Source organism: Rhinolophus sinicus, chromosome 3 (assembly GCF_057876585.1).
Source record: "Rhinolophus sinicus isolate RSI-liver-muscle chromosome 3, RSI-T2T, whole genome shotgun sequence".
NCBI classification, from domain to species: Eukaryota; Metazoa; Chordata; class Mammalia; order Chiroptera; family Rhinolophidae; genus Rhinolophus; species Rhinolophus sinicus.
In genome coordinates this window covers 175,962,584-175,981,882 of record NC_142503.1, presented here as the reverse complement: position 1 = coordinate 175,981,882, position 19,299 = coordinate 175,962,584, and the positions used below count along the sequence as shown (strand labels likewise).

The 19,299-nt window shown below is 41.7% G+C and overlaps 1 protein-coding gene across 21 annotated transcripts in view; it reads right to left on the bottom strand.

Annotated features, from left to right (window-relative positions):
- SIPA1L1 (signal induced proliferation associated 1 like 1) overlaps positions 1–19,299 on the bottom strand; it is a 350,224-nt gene that overhangs the window by 55,605 nt on the left and 275,320 nt on the right. For 14 of the 21 annotated variants that reach the window (XM_074327262.2, XM_074327276.2, XM_074327265.2 and 11 more), the window contains 4 exons: positions 8,441–8,590; positions 3,545–3,669; positions 1,241–1,303; positions 687–805 (listed from right to left, as the gene is read on the bottom strand). In XM_074327262.2, the coding sequence (XP_074183363.2) occupies positions 687–805; positions 1,241–1,303; positions 3,545–3,669; positions 8,441–8,590 (457 nt within the window). The remainder of the gene's footprint in view (positions 1–686; positions 806–1,240; positions 1,304–3,544; positions 3,670–8,440; positions 8,591–19,299) is intronic. The other 7 variants (XM_074327274.2, XM_074327272.2, XM_088797396.1 and 4 more) reach the window with 1 other exon arrangement.

The window sequence follows — 19,299 nt, the reverse complement described above, 5'->3', positions numbered from 1 at the left end:
CCAGCACACGCATGGACACACACTCTCTCTCTCGTTTTTCTAGCTCCCATATTCGTATAGCTAAATCAAAACTTACAGGAGCCCTCTCATTAAAAGTTCTCTGAGCATCTTATAAATTAGTGAATATGAAATACAGTGTTTCCTCATCCTATAGAGTGACATAAATACACATTCCAGTGAATAGACAGACCAAAGAAATCAACTGCATTCAAAGGGGGAGGAAATGCAGGAAACGATCACCTATTCCTGATTCTGCAGTAAGTGATCAGGACTTGTGCGTGACTATGATACAAGGACAGAAGTGGGTGCAACTACGGAAGGTCAGAGAAGCAGTAGGGGGAGTTGGCAGGAAGCTGTCTGTGCACTTGACTGATGCTCCAACCACATCTCAGCTTCGACTGTGTAAGCACCATAAAATCCATTTCTAACATGTTTCTATTCCTAATGCTTGAGGATTGCTTGTGATTAGATCGTGTGGCCTTCCATCGAGATGAGTGGGGTGGCGGGAGCATACCAAAGAGGAATTTCAACTCATCTCAAAGCAACCTCAGGGCCATGACAGCAAATGCCCGCCTTCTGCCAGGATGACTTCCTCCTTGACCGTGTGGAAGAAAGAGCAGAGCAGACCCGCACCATTTTCACACTGCCAGGAACCTAACATTTTTATTATTTTACAGTTAACTTACATGCCCTTGTTTGTTCGGAGACAAATGAACCACGGGATCCTGCCGCATTAATCTCCCACTGGGGCTCTCCCGGAAAGCTGGCAGTACCTTTGAGACTGCTGGGAGATGGCACGTTGGCTCTGGAATACAGCACAGGATATTATGGTGCAGGCAAGAAACAGATCCAAGCACATGTTGACAAATGAAGACAGCTTGCCACTGCATCTCTTAGTTCACTGACCAGCAAACTCTGAATTTCAGCAATAAGCTTGTTGAGTTTACACAATAGGCGGCATGTCAGAAAGTAAGTGGCTGATGGGTAAAGCTGGCAGCTGGTGACCATGTGTCACGTCATACACATTAGCATAGCCAAGTACCACCAAACCAAAGGCCATGAACGATATGACAAAGTTAGGAATCAACTTTTGGTGTGTGGGGAAAGTCTAGAAAATATGGATTGAATTTATGAAATTCATTCATTGCAAAGTGTGGCTAACCTAGCTTGGTCTACATTACCTAGACAGGCATGGATGCAATCACATGTTACTTACCATGACACTTTGGAAATATTTTACCTGTATATTCATGCTGCTCGAGGAAAAAAGAATTGAAATCCTGAGGTCCTCTATAACTGTAAGCTAAGCACAACAGAAAAGACATACAGCAACTAGTTTACTTAAAACAATTGCTTCCTTTTGGACTCCAAGCTGGCGTTCATGATGGAGTTCCAAGTGTGAAAGGTAAGCGCTTTTGCTTCTTTAACACACCGATAGCTATCAGCAACAATCCTGAGCTTCTGCAACACCATTCCTCACATGTAAAGGGGCAACATACTCTGACTCTGACTCTCAATCATTTCCAAAAGCAGAGAGGCAGAAAAAGGAACATCCACTGAGACGAGGGAGCCAATTAATCAAGCTAGACTCCTTGCCTCCACTGGGGTACCAGTTGATAACACACTGATGTACAAAGACAGGCAAGTCTGGCTAACAAATAAGAATCTCCTCAATATTTTCAATGAGCGACCTGAAAGTCATTAGAGAATTTTGTTCTCACTAATTGAGTATATAAAGATCAGACCTTTACACAGTCAATATAGTGCGCTAAGTAATGAGAAGATAATTATTTTTCTTGATTTCTCCCTAGCATGGCTTATACCAACTAAGTCCCAGATTCCTTTTGATGTACCAATTAGAAAAGGCTGGGTTATTCTTCTGTAATACTGGAATATTAAAAAAAAAATCATAAAAATTTTATTTTAACATTTTATTTGAAGGATTTTAGATGGAGATGGGCCACCAGTTGGTGAAAAGGCTTCTTTGGAAGGTTGGAAGGGTACTTAAAAAAAAAAAAAAAAAAAAGGGGCATATCTTATTAAAAGGATGAACAAATGTGTTAAAAGGATTTATTGATATTGATTTCAGCGTCTTATCTATTAAAAGTGAGATGCCAGTAAATTAAAGGGGATGCAAGGAAAAAGACTAGAGGCAGGTTTATGTAAAAGAATGAATGAATTCGGGTCTGGGATGGACCTTATTACTACCCTTTCCAGTCCCAAGATACCTTTTCATCCCCCATATGACTTCACATGAGTAGGAAGTATGACACTGAACACTGCAGAAAGGGCTTGCTGGCAGCTTTTTCTCAAAGTCTGCACTAGAAGCCAAAAAAAGCTGCTAAAGTCATGAAGAAGGGATCCTTTGCACATGTGTCGTTACCATCTCAACAGTATCAAAACATATGGGATTAAAAACATTCTGTCAAGAGCAGAACAGCAAATCAGAATATGCTCAGGTTTTCTGTGTTGGGGGTGGGTGGGATGAGAGTGGGGAATGACAGATGGCTTCAATAACATCTCACTGAAGTTACGGGAACAAAGCAGATCTTCAGAACCTAGGAATTACATTTCTCGTCCTCAACTCCTACCTTAACTTTAATACATTCCCGCCTATGTCCGTGGTTAGGACTTTTACATGGCACCATCATTAAAACAGAATAAGACAATCCATTTGCAGAGAAGATAAAAAGATGGGCCTTTGTCTTAAAAAGTTTAACTTTTTCAGACCTGCAATTTATTATTGTTTTAATCCCACAATGATGTGTAATGCTACTAAAGATAAAGGAAAAAACACCAACAGTCTAGATTCTAGACCCTGATGTACCAACTAAATTCCTGATGCTACTGTGTTGAAAGTTAATCTCGTTTCATGGTAAAATTTTATTGTATCAACTAGTGTTACCGTGTCACTGCAGAAAACTGCATCTATAGGAAGGAAGGGCTACGGGCCCCAAGTCCAAATGAAGGCTCAGTAATGCAACTCTTTCCCATCCAGCTGTTTTATCTTGTTAAGGCATGTCCTTCGCTGACAGCTTAACAGTAGAGTGGGGGTTTGGGGGGAGCATGTAAGGGAGGAAAGAGATTCTAACCAAGATACATATGTGACTAAGCAACAATTATATCTCTTTCTCACTTTGTACATAGTTTTCGTTTTTTAGTATTTTTAACTCGACAGTAAGAATACCAACATATCTCACAGGGTACTTAGGAGGGGCAAAAAGAGACAAAGAAGAGGAGAGGAAGATACTTCGGACACACGTAGTTTGGTAGTTTGGCATTTTAATCTCAGTCCTGAAAATAATTCCTATGTCCTTTTTCTATTTTTAAATTTGGGATCACTCAGAATTCCTTGACTTTTCTCTCAAGTCTCAGTTGTTGCTTTCACTTACACATCACGTAACCGAGACTTACTTCTCATGCACATTCATTAATTAACCAGGCGGTATTATATAACAGAATGCTTTGATACTATCATCAAGCGGTGGCCAAAGTCACTTCGGTGTAAAAGCAACTTGCTTCTTGTAGAACTTTAGTTACTTACCCATCTGATCGGCAATGCTATCCTCACTTCTTTGCCAGCTGGGTGTGGATTTGCCGCTGCCACCAATGTCTGACTGGGTGTTCTGCCTGTCAATGGAGGCTGGCGACCGGCGGCTTACTCCAAACCTGTGGTCATTTCCCCAAACAAGGGCAAAGATGACATCAGAAACCTCATCCATAAGGAGAAGGTAGCGAACTAAACTCTAATAACAGGAACGAATTAGTTCTGCTTACATGTCTGCACTTGTGAACTCAGCTTTGTGCGTGTGTGAGGGGGGCTAGAACTGTCTGTTACAGGCAAAATGCACCACTCTGTTCAGAACTGTATAGAGGCCAAATAGGTCAACTGTAAACAAGGCCAGGAGCCATTAGGACTGGGCCAACCTACGATATATAAAGAAACCACAATCTCCTAGTCCTGTGTAGCCAAGCTCAGGCCGACACTCACAGTCAAAGAAAAAATGTCACCGTCCTAATGTTCCAGGTGTACTTTCCCATTGGTACCTGTCAGGGGTTTCTCTTAACTCAGTAACCTGCTAAGTCACTAAGTCATTCATTCTTGGAACAAGTATTTTCTGAGCATTTGCTCTCAGGTCTGAAAGACAAAGACTGCTATCATGTATATTACACAGGGACAACTTTGAAAATGCATAAATTTTAAATTGCCTTTGGGAAGGGTTAATTAGAAATAGGTAAACTGGTATATAGAAAGGCAACTGTCAAATGCTGGAAAGAATAGTTAGCTATTTAATGAGCCAGTTTTCTTTTCCCTGTGTAGAATACTAACATAATATATGCTTAATTAAAGCATGTGCCTTAATGAGCAGTATCAGCAGAGTAAATCCTGACTGAGCCCAGGAAAAAGGGCCAGAGTATAAAATTCAGAGTATAAAACACTCATGTGGAAGTTTACAAATTTTTATTATTGTTACTAATGAATTTACAAGTAATCTATGCAATAAAAGATTAACCAGGGTCTGAACTGATTGATGCTTAGGACAGATTCCTTATCTGCTACAAAGTGATAAAGGCATGGGGAGAACTACCCTGTGGTTGGTGGATTGAAAAGAGCAGGTTAGGAGGCGGGTGACCTGGAACCAAGTGCCAGCTCCCTCACCCCAAGTCATTCAAGTTTTGTCTCCATTTCTTTATTTGTAAAATGGCAATTCCATTATGTGAATCTAGGGAGAAAAAATCTATATGAAAGCATTTGCAAAGTAGAGAAGGCTAGTGAATATTTTAGTAAAACTCCTACTATACTATCTCCCTAGTTACTTTTGCACAAATGACATTGTTTACAAGCTCAATGACAAGCCTCACTGAACAAAGTTACCTCCATTACTAAAAACAAAAACCTTGGTTTATGAAAACCCCAGTGAAAGTGCTCATGTCCAAAAAAAACAAACAAACAAAAAATCACTAATTATGATCTTTGCCATCTCTTCCCTAAGTAGGGTCCTTGTTTAGAACAATGAATATCCTCAAACTGGCCCTACAATTGTATTCTAAATTTGCAATACATTAAGACTTTTTCAAAAAGACAGAGATAAAAGTGAGAATTTGATTCTAATTTTGCTTTTACTTTTTGGTAGCACTGGAAACTAAAGACAACTTTTCAAACCTCTGAATTTAAAGCCGAACACTTTTCTGGCTGTCTGGTTTTAAATAAACGATAAAGTAAGGCTGTCTTTAAATTTTGCTTTGAAAACTATTTTCATCCAATGGACTTTTAATTTCAGTTCTCACATATACCCCTCATTTATTGCGTGCCAGGGTATTAGGGATACAGATATCCCATCCTTGAGGAGCTCAGACAAAACCTGGTCTAATTTTACATTGTGCCTCTTTTTGAAGAGCTTAATTGTGCCTTTGTTTGGAGGAACACTTAATAGTTTAAGAGTCACAGTTTGGATTTGAAGGAGTAATAACTTGGCTGACACATGAAACACAATCAGTGACCAAGAATTGTCTACCTCAGGAGTCAGTCCACTGCTCTCCAGAGTAGGCTGACAGCTTTGAAATCTCTCCCTCCTGCTGAGCAGGAAACGTCTCTATAACTTGCATTTAATGATCTCAGTAGCCCTGACAGACAAGTTTAAACCCTCATCTAAGAGTGCTGGAAGAAGGCTATGGTGGCCTCCTTGTCTCCCTGGTTCTCATCTTCAGGATGCACATCCTCAGGGGTGGTTCTCACACCATGGTCTCTAAACTCTCCTCATTTACCCAGTCTGTCCCTCCCACTGGACATGCCTGCCTCATCAACATTCCCCAAAAATAAATCTCCCAGGAGGGCAAAACAGACCCTATGTCTTTTCAACAGTGTTTCTTTATAACTACCTTCCATTCCTTTTCATTTATCCTAACCTGTGCAGGTTCCTTCCCTTCGCCCACCCAGATGGAGCAGGCATGATTACCGTGCTGTTCAATTTCACCTCTCAACTGATTTGGATGGTCTCAGTGTCTTCACCGGGGAGTGGGCAGGCACATAAACCCATACAGACACTGAGCTCACTGAGGTGGGGTGGGGAGAAGACTACGAAGGAGCGGGTTACATTTACGGGCAATGATTGTGTACTGACCTATTGTGATCTCATGCTTTTAAGCTTTGTCAAGTTTAACATTAGTGAGTGTGCAGCAGACTATATACACTCCTGTTTTATTATCAACTTGTACATACCTATTTTTTACAAGGCTAAGCTGTAGAGTAATGGAACATTTTCCCTTTGGTAATGGTCACTTTAAGATCAAACCTGGCCCAGGAGCAACAGAGGTGAATCACACAGCGAACCAGTGCCTCTTACATCACCGACCTGGGCAAAACCTGCTTGGGAACTAGAGGAAACACTGTATTGTAGGGGCTCAAAAGGGGTCACCCCAAGATGTGCCTCTGTGGCATATGGATTATTTTTTAACTAAAGGCAACCCAAACCCTTTGGGCTGAAGAGAAACTTCTGCCCCCCTCCTTAACTGCCGAGAAGAATTTAAATTAGGGGCCTTAATACGAGATTATTAGAGATAACTTTTTCTGACCTGTCTATAGGACAGGGCAAAAGTCTAATTACTGAAGGTCTAATCTTTTTATCATCCTGTGAATGACCTTCCTCTCCTCTGAAGCCCCAAGGTGCCTTACTCAGAATGTCACATATACCTCATTTTCCCTTTATGTCTCTGAACCTCTTATGTAAGGTCTCTGACTAACTCATGTATGTGGGATTCCCATACATACGTAATTAAATTTGGTTATTTCCTCTTGTTAATCTGCCTCAGGTAGATTTCTTAAACCAGTGAAAGTACCTTGAAGGGTAGAAGAAAGTTTCTTCTTCCTCCACAGTATCATTATCATCTTGTAAAATACTATTGCATGCAGTATAGTCACTGGGCAACCTCACAAACAATGGGGAAAACCCTCAATACCACCTATGGCAGGGTTAGAATTAAACATCAAGTTGAGTAATTACCTCATTAAAATTACTGTGCACACGGGGGCACTGGAACCATGTTTCTAACATTAATATTCACCAAAACATTAATGTTTCAACTTACGTTTTTGGTATGCATTTAAAGTATATCAGAGCCAGAAGAAAACAATGCTTCTTTTGTTATTGTTGTTAGCTCATTTATATTTTATTGCTGTACTAACATCGAAGTTGCAGTGAATTCTTATTTTTTATGTCAAACCAGGCTATTTAAAATCTACTAATTAAAACAAGAAATAATTAGTTGGGCTTATGGTGTGGAATAATAATACTTAACTCATAAAACCTTTCGTAGGAACTCATGAATAAGAGCTAACATTTTTTTCTAATTGTCATTGAAGTAATTAAAATAAGACATGTGCATTTTATTCTGCCACCAAGGGAATCCTGGGGGAGATACTGAGAACGGCAGGAGGGTGGGGAGCATATTTCATAGTGGTTTTATTACCTACTTTCTGCTAACATAAACATTTAGTAACAATAACAAAAAAAATTTCATACTTAATAGCTACAGAAACCAAAAAAACACTGGATTAAAAAACACCAACTATGAAGGTATTCTTAGTAAGTATGATTATTTTGTAACATGGTAGAATCTCAATAAACTAAACAAATCATGTGTGCATTTGCTAAAATATACATTTGGGGAAAACTTAGAATAGAAACGTTAGTTTTTATAAACTCCTTACATCTGGTCATCAAGTGGTTTCAAGTTCTTCATCAGGTTTCCCCAGAGAGCTACCCTAGCAGGAAGTCACTGATGGTTCCTTTACTTTCCTCTGGGCAAAGATGGCTTACGTGTGCCATGTAATGTTTTGCTGCTAATTACTTCCCAGTTTCAGACATTCCACTGTGTTTCCCTTTTCCGTAGTTCTAAAATCATGTACCCTTAGCTTTTTATTTTGTAAGTCTTGTCAGAAGCAAATAGTTACCTTCTGGTGTTTAGTGTCTTCAAAAAAGATGAAAAACAAAACAAAACCAATCCACAGGCTGAAATCACAGAAGACTTTTAAAGTGTGAAAAAAAATAATTTTAAGCTTTGGCTATGATGATCATTTCTGCTACGTTAACAGCAAAACAAACGCCAACCAATGCAAGCAGTATACTGAGTTCACTTTGGAGGAAATATTAAGGAGTGACAAAATCTTTACTATGAAACTAGACAATATATATCATGGAGAAATGGATATAATTTGAGTTTTCTGCCACTGAGTCCTTAGAGGCTACAGAATCCTAAGAAGTGGTTTGAACCAGCCATTAAAACATTTTTCTATCTGAAATATTAACCACATTTTCCCCTTTGCTCTTTTGTAAATTGATCAAGTCTGGCTGAATGGAACTCATTTTACACCTCTGAATTACAGCTGAAAGACAGCATTGTCAAGTGGGACCAAGTACGATGGGGCAAACAGTATACCTACCCTTCAGGCATGGATTTCTGCCTATAAGTGCCCCCGCCAGAGCCAGTCTCGCTGGATGAAGACAGGTTGCTGGGGGAGTTACGACACTGCTGGGATCTTGCTAAAGCCATAGATGACACTGTCACATAGATGTCCGAACCAGGAGAGAGCCTACATACAGAAAGCAAAAATATGAAGTCAACAATTCAAAGGGAAAATCCCAAGGCATGCAGGATGGATAATACCATATAAATGCGACAAAGGCAGCAACTACATGGAGATAGTGAAAATGAAGCCAGCTGGAAGCCTACAAAAGAAACTTCCCCATAAATCTACTCTCTAAGGGAACAGTTGGAAAAGTGCCTTGAATGGTGTGTGTGTGTGTGTGTGTGTGCTGTCAAAAAATAACAGGGGGAAAAACATGTATGTTTCCAAAAGCTGCCAGAATTCAATGGGCTGATTTGCTTATGCAGTTTCTTAGTATGGCGGTGTAGAAGATAATTGAACCTCAGTGACATTTATACAGCAATTAATTCCAATTTTTCACACTGGTTCTCTCAGAGTATATGCTCAGTGAGACTGGTACTTTGTATGCTTCTTTGTTTTCCAATTTTATTACTCAGAGTCAGGAATAAATATTCAGATTTTGCTATTTAGTATTTATGAATTCGGGTGATAGTAGCATCACCATATAAAACCCTCCATGAAAAAAATGCCTAGAACTGCAGTTGTTGGATTTAATTGGAATTATTGAATTTATATAATATTACAGTAGAGGTGTGCTCTGTATAACCACCTAATACATCGATTTCTAAAGTTATGGATCCTTCACCCTGCTGACTGGTTCTTGAGAATGAAACCGGAGGTTTGTAGTCAGGACAGACATATATTTTTTACCACTACCTCCTCTGTTCTAGTAGGCAATGACGTAACCACTGCAATATCAATGTGATGCTGACAACTGTGACGAGCTGTAAACTAAACCTTAATAACAATGATCAGAAGAGAATGCTGGCACCCATTGTGTGACGCTTGTAAAAGGGCAGGTCGTGTCCCTTCTATAGCTGAGGAAGTGGAATGGAAGCCATTCATTTGATAAGCCAGAACTCTTCATTCTAAGTCCTCTGCAATCTATGCTCAAGTATTGCTGTTCCCTAGAGAAGGCTGGGTTTTCTTCATAGGACAGTTTGCAAGGGGTCTGCAGGGTCAGATGACTTTGCAGGCAAAGGTACCTTATACTCAAGCCAAAGTTCTGAAGCCTTGAGACAGAGCCTGATTCACGGAAATATGGCAGGTCCCTACAGTGAACCTATGAACTTGCTGTGGTAGGGCAGGATGGGGTTTCAGGTACCAGAAGGTGACAGAAGGGATAATAGGATCACAATGAGAAGCTTTTCTAACAGCAAAAGAACAAGGATAGATACTGAAATGTATGACTCCCAAATGCATCTATGCCCAAAGGGCAGAGCTGACTTGAGAGCCAGCTTTCTCCTCAATACCCCTGTTATCTCTAGCTGTCGCCTAAACATCTCTAGGGAACACCTTCACCAGCAGCTCAAATCAAACCGCCTAAAAACTAACTGATTGTTTCCATCTTCCCACTCTCCATACTCTAAACCTGTCCCCCCACATGTTATTCCAAGTTAAATATTTTGAAGCTATTCTCCCCCCCACCCTTTCCTCATCTTCCACAGTCAATTGGTCTAATTAAGTTCAACTACTTACTGAGTACAAACTGTGTGTCAGGCATGCTAGTGCTGGTCTTGAAAACACAGACACGGAAGATAACTGGGTTCCCGCTTGATGATTGTCCATTAAGCTCCCCCATCTCCAGCCTGGATCAGTATAACGGTGTTTTAACTGGTCTTCTGACTTCCAGGCTCTGTCCACTCCATACTTCCAACCACCCCAACTAGTCCGAGTCGTCTAACTGCTAACAGCCTCCATAGCTTCCCTGTACCTATAGGATAGAGGACCAAGTCCCCAGCACCCTATTCCAGGCTCTGGACCACCTCTTCCAAGCCCATCCTCATCCCTATGTTCTTTACCTACCTCCACGCACCACACAACCTGGTCATATTCAGTGTGCTCCAGTTCTCCGACTCACCTACCATATTCCTACCTCTTCTCATCTTGTCCTCTCTGCCTGGAACGCCTTCCCTTTTTTTCACTCACATCAAACCCTCTTCCTCCAAGGCCGAATTCCAACAGCATATGTCTGAATTCATAGATTAATTAGAACCTCCTCAAGTCCCACAACAGTCTCTGCTTTTTGCACCCTTATAGCACACCCTAAGGAATGGTGAGTTTTCCATGTGTCTGTCTCCCCAGTTAGATTCTGTCCTTAAGGGGCAGGATTGAGCCTTATTTATCTTGATAGCTCTGGTGGCCTAGTATTGTGTTTGAAGGAGGATACGCATGAGCAGTGTGAAAAATGAAGAACAGTAGGTGGTACAGCATAAAGGCCCACAGTTTATGTCAGGTGCACCAAGCCGGGGCTTCTCAACCATGGTGCGTCTACAGCAATGGTCGTTAACATAATAAAGTGCCAAAATTTGTCAATAATTTACTACAAACAATCATAACCCATTCCAAGTTAATATGCTTTCTTAAATGCAAGAAAAGGGGATGACGGAATTACGCCCTGACACCCTGGTGTATATCATCAATCTGATCTATAAAGGCAAGGGAACTTACTGACAACGCCTATTCTACACAGTGTGAAATGGGACAAATAAGGAGACCTAGGACGCTACGTCCTTGGGGCGATGTGCTGAGAAGCTGGGAAGAGGCAGAGTTCTCAAGGTCCTCCTGTTAACATGACCAATCTGGTCATTGCCACACAGACGCAGAGAAACGTGGGCTGACACACAGCTGGCATCCTCACCAGGATGGCAGGCTTAGCCGACGGGTGAGTGAGAGGAGCTGGGGGGGGGGGGTCACAGACTAGTGTGGTCACGCAACACTAGCTCATCCCTACTTTGGGGAATGTGTTTTGATAAGGGAAAGATTGAGATATTTATCTGGGCACCATAAAGTAGACATTTCTTTATTCTTTTCCATTAAGACATCTCCCAACTCTCTCACTATTTATTCTAGAATAATTGGAAGAGGACTGGAGGGGGGAGGAATGGGAGGAGTAGGGTACAGAGAAGAAAACTAAGAATTAAGGAGCGGCACAAACCCAAATGTAACAAGAATTTGGCTTTTATATGCACCTAATACAGAGAAAATTCAAATGCAGTTTCATTTTGTAGCTGCTTTGATTTTCTTACTGCCAAGAGATGTTACAGAAAGATAAAAAAGAGACAGCAGAAGGTTAACATGGCTGGGGCCTGATTTTTAAACTCTCTTTAAGGTAAACAAGTAATGCCAATTAATTATATTTATGGTTTATGTTAAAATGTTTATGCTTTGATGAGGAAGTGACAACATGATTCCATAGGGAAAGTCAAGACGTAACTTTTATATCTGTATTTACAGTTTGCTTTTCCTACCCTGCTCTCCAAAACTTACATTAAGCTAAAATATCTCATGCTCGCTCTCAACCTCAGCTCTTTTATTTGGCAAGTGCATCAGAAAATTCTACTTGGTTACTGGAGTTATCCCAAAGTGAAAAAATAGCGTTTCCAGAAGACCGGCATTCATTCCCTCCCCTTTTCTGCATTTACATAACTCAATAGTGGCTTTGTTCTCTGACTGTTTACACACACAGAACACATGTACAGCAGTGATGGAGCGGCACCCAAATGTTATTACGACTCTAGATGTATGCGTGGTGGTGGTGGTGGTGGTGGTGTGGGGGGGAGACCAGAATTCTCCTTTATTCTGACGACCATTCTTTCTTAACACTCTGAATTTGATACCATCACACAAAGATGACTTGAGAACACACCTAGTTCAGGGAATGGGAGGTACCGCCGGCCGACACTGGCCATCCACTTCTGCCAGAGAGAACCTGCAGCTGATCATTATTAGAAGTTGGGCTGTTTGCTGTCTTGCCACTTTGAAAAAGAGTCCCCCCCCCCCCCCCCCCCGCAATTGGTTCACATGGGAAGGAGCATGCTGACCTCTTGAATCTCTGTCTTCCTACCCACTCTATTTTAAAGGTTGCTGAGGCCAGTGAAGAGTTAGACTGCAGGATGACAAGTCTTTTCTTCTCTTTTGAGGTAAACCCAGACCTTTCTGCTTTGTCTTACTCTTAACGAGCCCAAGACATCCTAGATGTTAGTGCTCAAATAGGTCAAAAGGACTCAGATTACTACATCTGCCAATTGCTGTGAGACCTTTCAATTCTGTGGCATATAAGAAACAATCTTTTAAAAGAAGGCTGTGGTCACTGTCAGAAAGGAAATTTCTAAACCTTTTTGCCTTCATTTCAATAGATTCTCTCCCTTCCATTTTTATAAATTTAGCCAAGACATAACTAAATGTTTTTAAACTGATATTAAATGTTCTCTTAAATGCTCCCTATTAATTACCTCTGCAGAAATAAAATACCAGGGTTTTTTGATTGTACAAAGAATGCAGTGATTGAAAAACTCATGATCACCAGCCCGACAGACACTGCTTCCATCGTCTGCAAGACACACACCAGCTTGTCATTTATATGCAGTGCATATTGTTGCAATGAAAGCAGAGTTGAAGGGGATGGACACTTAAGAGATGGTCCAAGATCAGTATCAGTTCCTTATTTTTCCAGAAGCGTTCTCATACTAGTATAAGAGAGAACTGTTTTAAAAAGCCCCCGATTTCTAATAAAATAGCCAGCCCCTGCCCTCTACCACACTCTTCCCATAAATCAACTAACAGAACTGAAAATACAGGTTAACATGAACAGACTCTTATTAAATTGATCTCTTCACATTGTGACTGATTATAATTTATCAATGTATGGATAAGGAACTCTCAGTATCCAAGTAACTGATGCTAAATTATTTTTTTCTGATAGTTATGTAGTATAGGTTTAATTATGCTTCTGTTTCCTGCTTTTTACTTCAAAGTGACAGCACTGCTTAGATGTGTCCAAGGAGATAAGACCCTCTGTAACTCAAGTGCAAACAGTGGATGATGGTAAAAACAATTGTGAGGGTTTCCAATAGTAGCAACGACTGACAAATTAGATCCTCGAGTGCATAATCAAGCACAGCATTCTACCACAACTTGGCAATTAAAACGCTATTCACCCAGGGAACCGGGCCAAGTTAAAGTCTGTCTTCAGCACCATATATTAAATAGGGATTCTGCCAGAATTATATATACATAAAAAAAAATTCTCTGAAACAGATTCAAGGTAATATAATTTGGGTTCTATAATCAGACTCGATATGAAGAAGAAGTTGTGTTCAAATTCAAACAACTCATCCCTCTGTATTTTCATCTCTTCCTACTGTATACTTTGTGACCCAGAGCTACCCTTGGCTTTCTGACCATACAATTCCTATCAGCTCTTCAGGCTAGATCATGGAAATCCTGTTCTGATGAGCCCCCTGTGACAAGGTCAATTTACAACAAGGAATAACACTCTTGCACAGTTAGGAAAATACGCCAATTCCTCATGCTGAGACAAATGGATCGTCACAGCTGTTGGCAAGCTGTTGGCAGTTCACAGCCTGGCACACATCATGGGTGCCTCTTGAGAACAATCAATTTTATACGTAAGGGTGACTGAAAAGAACAGAAAGTAAAAATGGAGCGCATGCAGGACCAGCTACGTAATGTGTGGGACTCGGTGTAAAATGAAGATGTGGGTCTCCTTGTTCAAACACTATCACAAATGTCAGGACAGTGATAGCAGAGGTTGCCGTGTAGGCTGCACACCCCGGACGCTGGCCCTGATTACAGCGCATGTGACCGGGCCCCCTCAGCATGCAAGCACAAAAGTCAGGGGCTGAGACAGAGAGATGTGAGGCCACCACGATGGCATGTTAAGCTAGAGCACTAGACCTGGGTGGGGATTGGTGGGGGCATGGCCGGAAGGATGAGTGGCTTTTGCAGGGTGAGCTCTCGGGAAGGTGACTTAACAAGCACATATAGCTGACCCCGGTTCAGGGCTGTGTGACGATGCCTTCATCTCTACATCTCTCCTTTGATTTTGTGCCATTTAGCATGCCAGTGTCGTTTGTCATTTTAAAAATATAATAGGAAACCAAAAGAGTCAAATAAAAAGCAACAGATTTGGAAACTACAGGCTATTTACTTAGGCTGGGTTCTGATTCTCTCCGGGAGTAGAGACCCCTGGGGAGATAGTGAATGCCTCCACACACTGCCAGCAGGACCACAGGTGTATGAGTCACCCTGTCCTCTGCCATCTCTCCTTGTGTATTTGGGAAGAGCAACGAGGTGGGGTGTGCCTCGGCCAGGCCTCCCTGGTAAGTCGTTATGCAGAACACTCCGTTGACGTGAGTAGGAGGGTAAGACCCCCCTGCTAGGCACGTATAGGAGCACAGTTTCTTACTGACACATGGAGCCGTGTAACCACACGCCACCTCACTGCTCTCCCCAAAATACAGACAACTGTTTTTATAAGATCATCTAATTCTAATTTGCACGGACAGCAGCATTTTCTACGTCTGCAACTGCATACAGTTCACTGTGACTGTTTTCAGCACAGCAGGCCTCCTGAATTCATCCTCTGTCTCACCAACGTTAACCAGGACACTGTCACTGAAGACAACACAATCTGCTTGTGGAAAACAATGACCCACCACACTCATAGCGCACATTAGGCCAGAGAATGACTCACCAGCCCAGGATGGCAGCTCGACCTGTATCCCTACAGTGCTCAGTTTGAAGAAGCTTTTCACTTCCATGTAGCTGTGTTTGGAAGAGTGTAAAAAATGACAACAATGCAATATAGCAACTACCATTCTCTAAGCCTCACTACGTCGGTCTGTCCTAAGAGCTCAGAGTGGATTGAGAGTAACTGTATTACCTTAGTTAATCTTCACAGAGACTGTGAGAAGTGGGGCTAGTGCCCCATTTGATTCATGGAGACACTGAAGTGTAGCGAGGATAAGGAACTTCCCATTGTCACATCATTCCCAAGGGGTGGGGCTGGAATGCAAACCAAGGCCCCTGGACTGCAAGGGTTTCTGGGTGGATGACACTAAAACACTGGTGGTTCTGCAGGGAGGAAACCCCATGGGAACACTTCCCGAGACTGAGTGCAAAGCAGCCATTTTTGAGGCTCAAGGAATGATAAGCAATTCAAGAGGCTGAGCTGGGGGGCCACATTGATGCACTCTGGTCTCGTGCCCTGCGCGACTCTGGAGCTTGTTGAGGAAAGGGAACTGGGAGGTGTGCCAACCTTAAGCCACGGTGCCCATTTCCTGAATCTTAAATAGGAAACATCTTTGTACCAAATGTGAACTTGTAAATCATCTAGACATTCCAATGTGGATGCCAGAGTATGCTGGCTCCTTTGAAGAGGGGGTGAAAAGAAGCCTTACGAGCCCGGTGAGTTTAGTCAAGTATGGCCCTGTGCTTTTCTGCCTTATCTCAGCAGACAAGTAAAAAAACACCAAAGCTCAGTTTCAACCAAACTGAAACTTTCTATGGGAAATTTAATCAAGAACAACTTGCATTTCACAATGAGTCAACTTAAGGCAGCTTTACCCACCATATACTTTTAACATAGGAGTATTGTGAACTTAGCCAAAAAAATGAAAGAATTCTACTTACACAGAGCTTTAATTCTATAGCTTTATATGACCACAGAATGTTTCACTTTTATTTAATTAAATTTATAAAAATAAACGGATTTCCCCAAGAGTCCATTGATAGATGAATGGATAAACAAAATGTGGTACATACAATGGAATATTATTCAGCCTTAAAAAGGAAAGGTTATGGACTGAATGTACCCCGCCCGCCCCCCCCACACACAGCAAATTCCTACGTTGAAACCTTAACTCCCAATGTAATGATACTAGGAGGTGGGGGCCTTTGAGAGGTAATTAGGTTTAGGTGAGGCCATGAGGGTGGGGCCCCGATGATGGGACTAGTGCCCTTGTAAGAGGAGGAAGAGACACCAGAGCTGGTTCTCTGTCATGTGAGGACACAGCACAAAGGCGGCTGCCCGAAACCTAAGAGGGGGCTCATCAAGAACCAACTCTGCTGGCACCTGGATCTTAGACATCTCGCCTCCAGAACTACAAGAAATAAATATCCGCTGTTTAAGTACCCAGTGTGTGGTATTCTGTTATAGCAGCCCAAGCGAAGACAGGAAGGAAATTCTGACGCATGGTATAACATGGATGAACCTTGAAGATAGGCTAACGTGAAATAAACCAGTCACGAGAGGACAGATATTGTATGATTCTACCTATGTGAGGTACCTAGAGCAGTCAAGCTCATGGAAACAGAAAGGAGAATGGTGGTGGCCAGGGACTGAGGAGACCAAGGGATGAGATGGGGAGTTAGTGTTTAATGGATATAGACCTTCCGTTTGGGAAGATGAAAAAGTTCTGGAGATGGACAGTGGTGATGGCTGCACAACAATGTGAATGTACTTAATGCCCCTGAACTGTACACTTAAAAACTGGGCAAAATGGTAAATTTTATGTTTTATATATTTTTCCACAATACGAAAAAAAAAAAACTGACATTTTCTCCTGAATTGATTTACTTCTGTTACTGCTTCTTTAAGAAAGTTCTTTTGCTTATTGCTTTAATTACTAAATAAAGTTTTAAAAATTTCATTGTGAGCCTATTAAAATGCCAGAATCTGTGGTTGGGTCCTTGGGATACGATGATGAATCAGACATACTGCCATCAGGTGCCAAGATGGACGAAGAAGATTAAAATGAAGAATAATAAATTCTGTGGAGGAAGACTTTCAGGGATTTGAACATTCCCAGGAGGGACAATTAAGGTAGAAGTGGGAGGAGAAATTAAAGGAGCCTGTCAGTAGCGGAGCTGGGCTGGGTGTTAAAATACCAGTTAAGCTGCCCTGAGACTGGAAGGGTGGATCAAGCAGACAGCAGGCCAAGGAAGCACCAAGGAGAGAGAAAACGTAGCAACAGCGAGTCATGTGCGTGCCCGGAGCCTGGGCTGACAGGGGTGAGCACAGGAGAGCCTGGTAGGTAACTTGCAGTGGGAGACGGACTAGAGACTGAAGGCAGAAATGAAAGGCATGGCCTGAGGAGCATTTCTATTTTGATTAGAGGCCTCCACGCACATGCAGCATGGAGGGGTGGAAAGCTGTTTGGGCCAGAAATATCTTCCTGTGAAATGAGAGCCCCTAAGGCAATGACATGGAGGGAGCTTAAAAACGAGGAACTCAACACAAGTTAAGGACTTGATAACTAAATAGGTGTGGATATGGGGATGAGGATGGAGGAAAAGGGGACTAGGAATCCTAGTTCTGCTCTGGATACTCAGGCAGATGGCAAAGCTCTTCACCAAGGTGGGTAACACCTGAGAAGGAAGAGTTGACGGAGGGGCAGGAGTGAAAACGAAGTCAGTTTGAACTTGTATGACACACTGACATTCAAGTGCAGATGTTCAGTAGGTAGTCACGCATATGAATGTGGAAAGCAAAAAGGTGGTCAAGGCAAAATATATGGGGGGGGGTGCCAAAATTATATGTGTATACACACACACACACACACACACACACACACACATTTTAGGAGATGTTATCTATGCTCAAAAGTAGTTCACCATTATCAGAAATGTCTGGACGCTGATGGTAACCACTTTGAGCACCTCTTGTAACTGCATAAGTCAAACACGATTTGTATTCATCTGTTATCGGTATGTATTGAGTATTATAATTAATACAGTTTTTTCCTTTCTTAAAATGTGTATACATTTTTTTGGCACCCTCTGTATACCATTAAGGAAGTGCCCACCTACAGATGATAGCTGAGGTTACTGAAATAAATTATTGTGAGATATTGTGCAGTGTGGGATTAAGAGGAAAATGAGGAAGGAATTGTGGAGGACACAGAGTTGTGGGGGTGATGAGACAGGTTTAAAGAGATGACAAAAAACCCCACTAAACCAGGAGTACAGTTTTGGCCGGCAAGAAGGAGTTTGCAGGAGGGTGACTTTAGCTTTACAAACACGGGGGTCAATGGGACGCAGCCTGCAAGCCCAGAGCAGCTCACAAGTTCCACGATTTAAGGATCTTCAAGTCAAGTCCAAGGACCACAATCCAAGTGGCCAGGATTTCGAAAGTACAAGTCCTGAAACTTCTCACCGCAGCTAATATTCTAAATAAAGGAAGAGTAAGAATGTAAAAGCAAGTAAATGGGTGCTTGCTTTGTCTCAAAATAGAAAATGACAGTGAAGATTAGCACAGAACCTGTAGGAAATAAATTTAGAAAGCATTTTCTTAAAATAAAGACTGGATGAGCACATGACTATGATGCTCTCCGAGAGGAGAACTCTCTAAATTTGCTTCAACAATATCCACCAGGCACACTCTTCAAGCCCTGTATGGTGCTAGCCTCTGCTGAGGAGGGGCTGAGGGGCTGCAAATGCAACCGGATCTAGCTCCATATAAATGGAGCTACTTAGAGCTAAATGCGGGTGGGGATAGGGAAAGGAGAAGGGGAATAGTGTGCAGCACAGCAGGGAAAACTTAAAAGTACCAATAGTTCGATAAGGTCCAACACCACATATTTACATAAGGCTGGTAATACTTCACCTAAAAAAAGAGAAAGGAATTTTTTTTTTATATGCTAAGATGTCTGTTGTTTATGCAAAGCCCCTGAAATAGCTAAACTTTTCTGAGCATATTAACACAGGTTAGGGTTTTATTACTGGCCCTGCATTATGTATAAACACAGCAATGTGTTCAGTTCAATGTGCTACAGCTAGCTATTTTTAGTTCAGCTCTACCCTTACACTCTAGAAAAATTTGAGGCCAA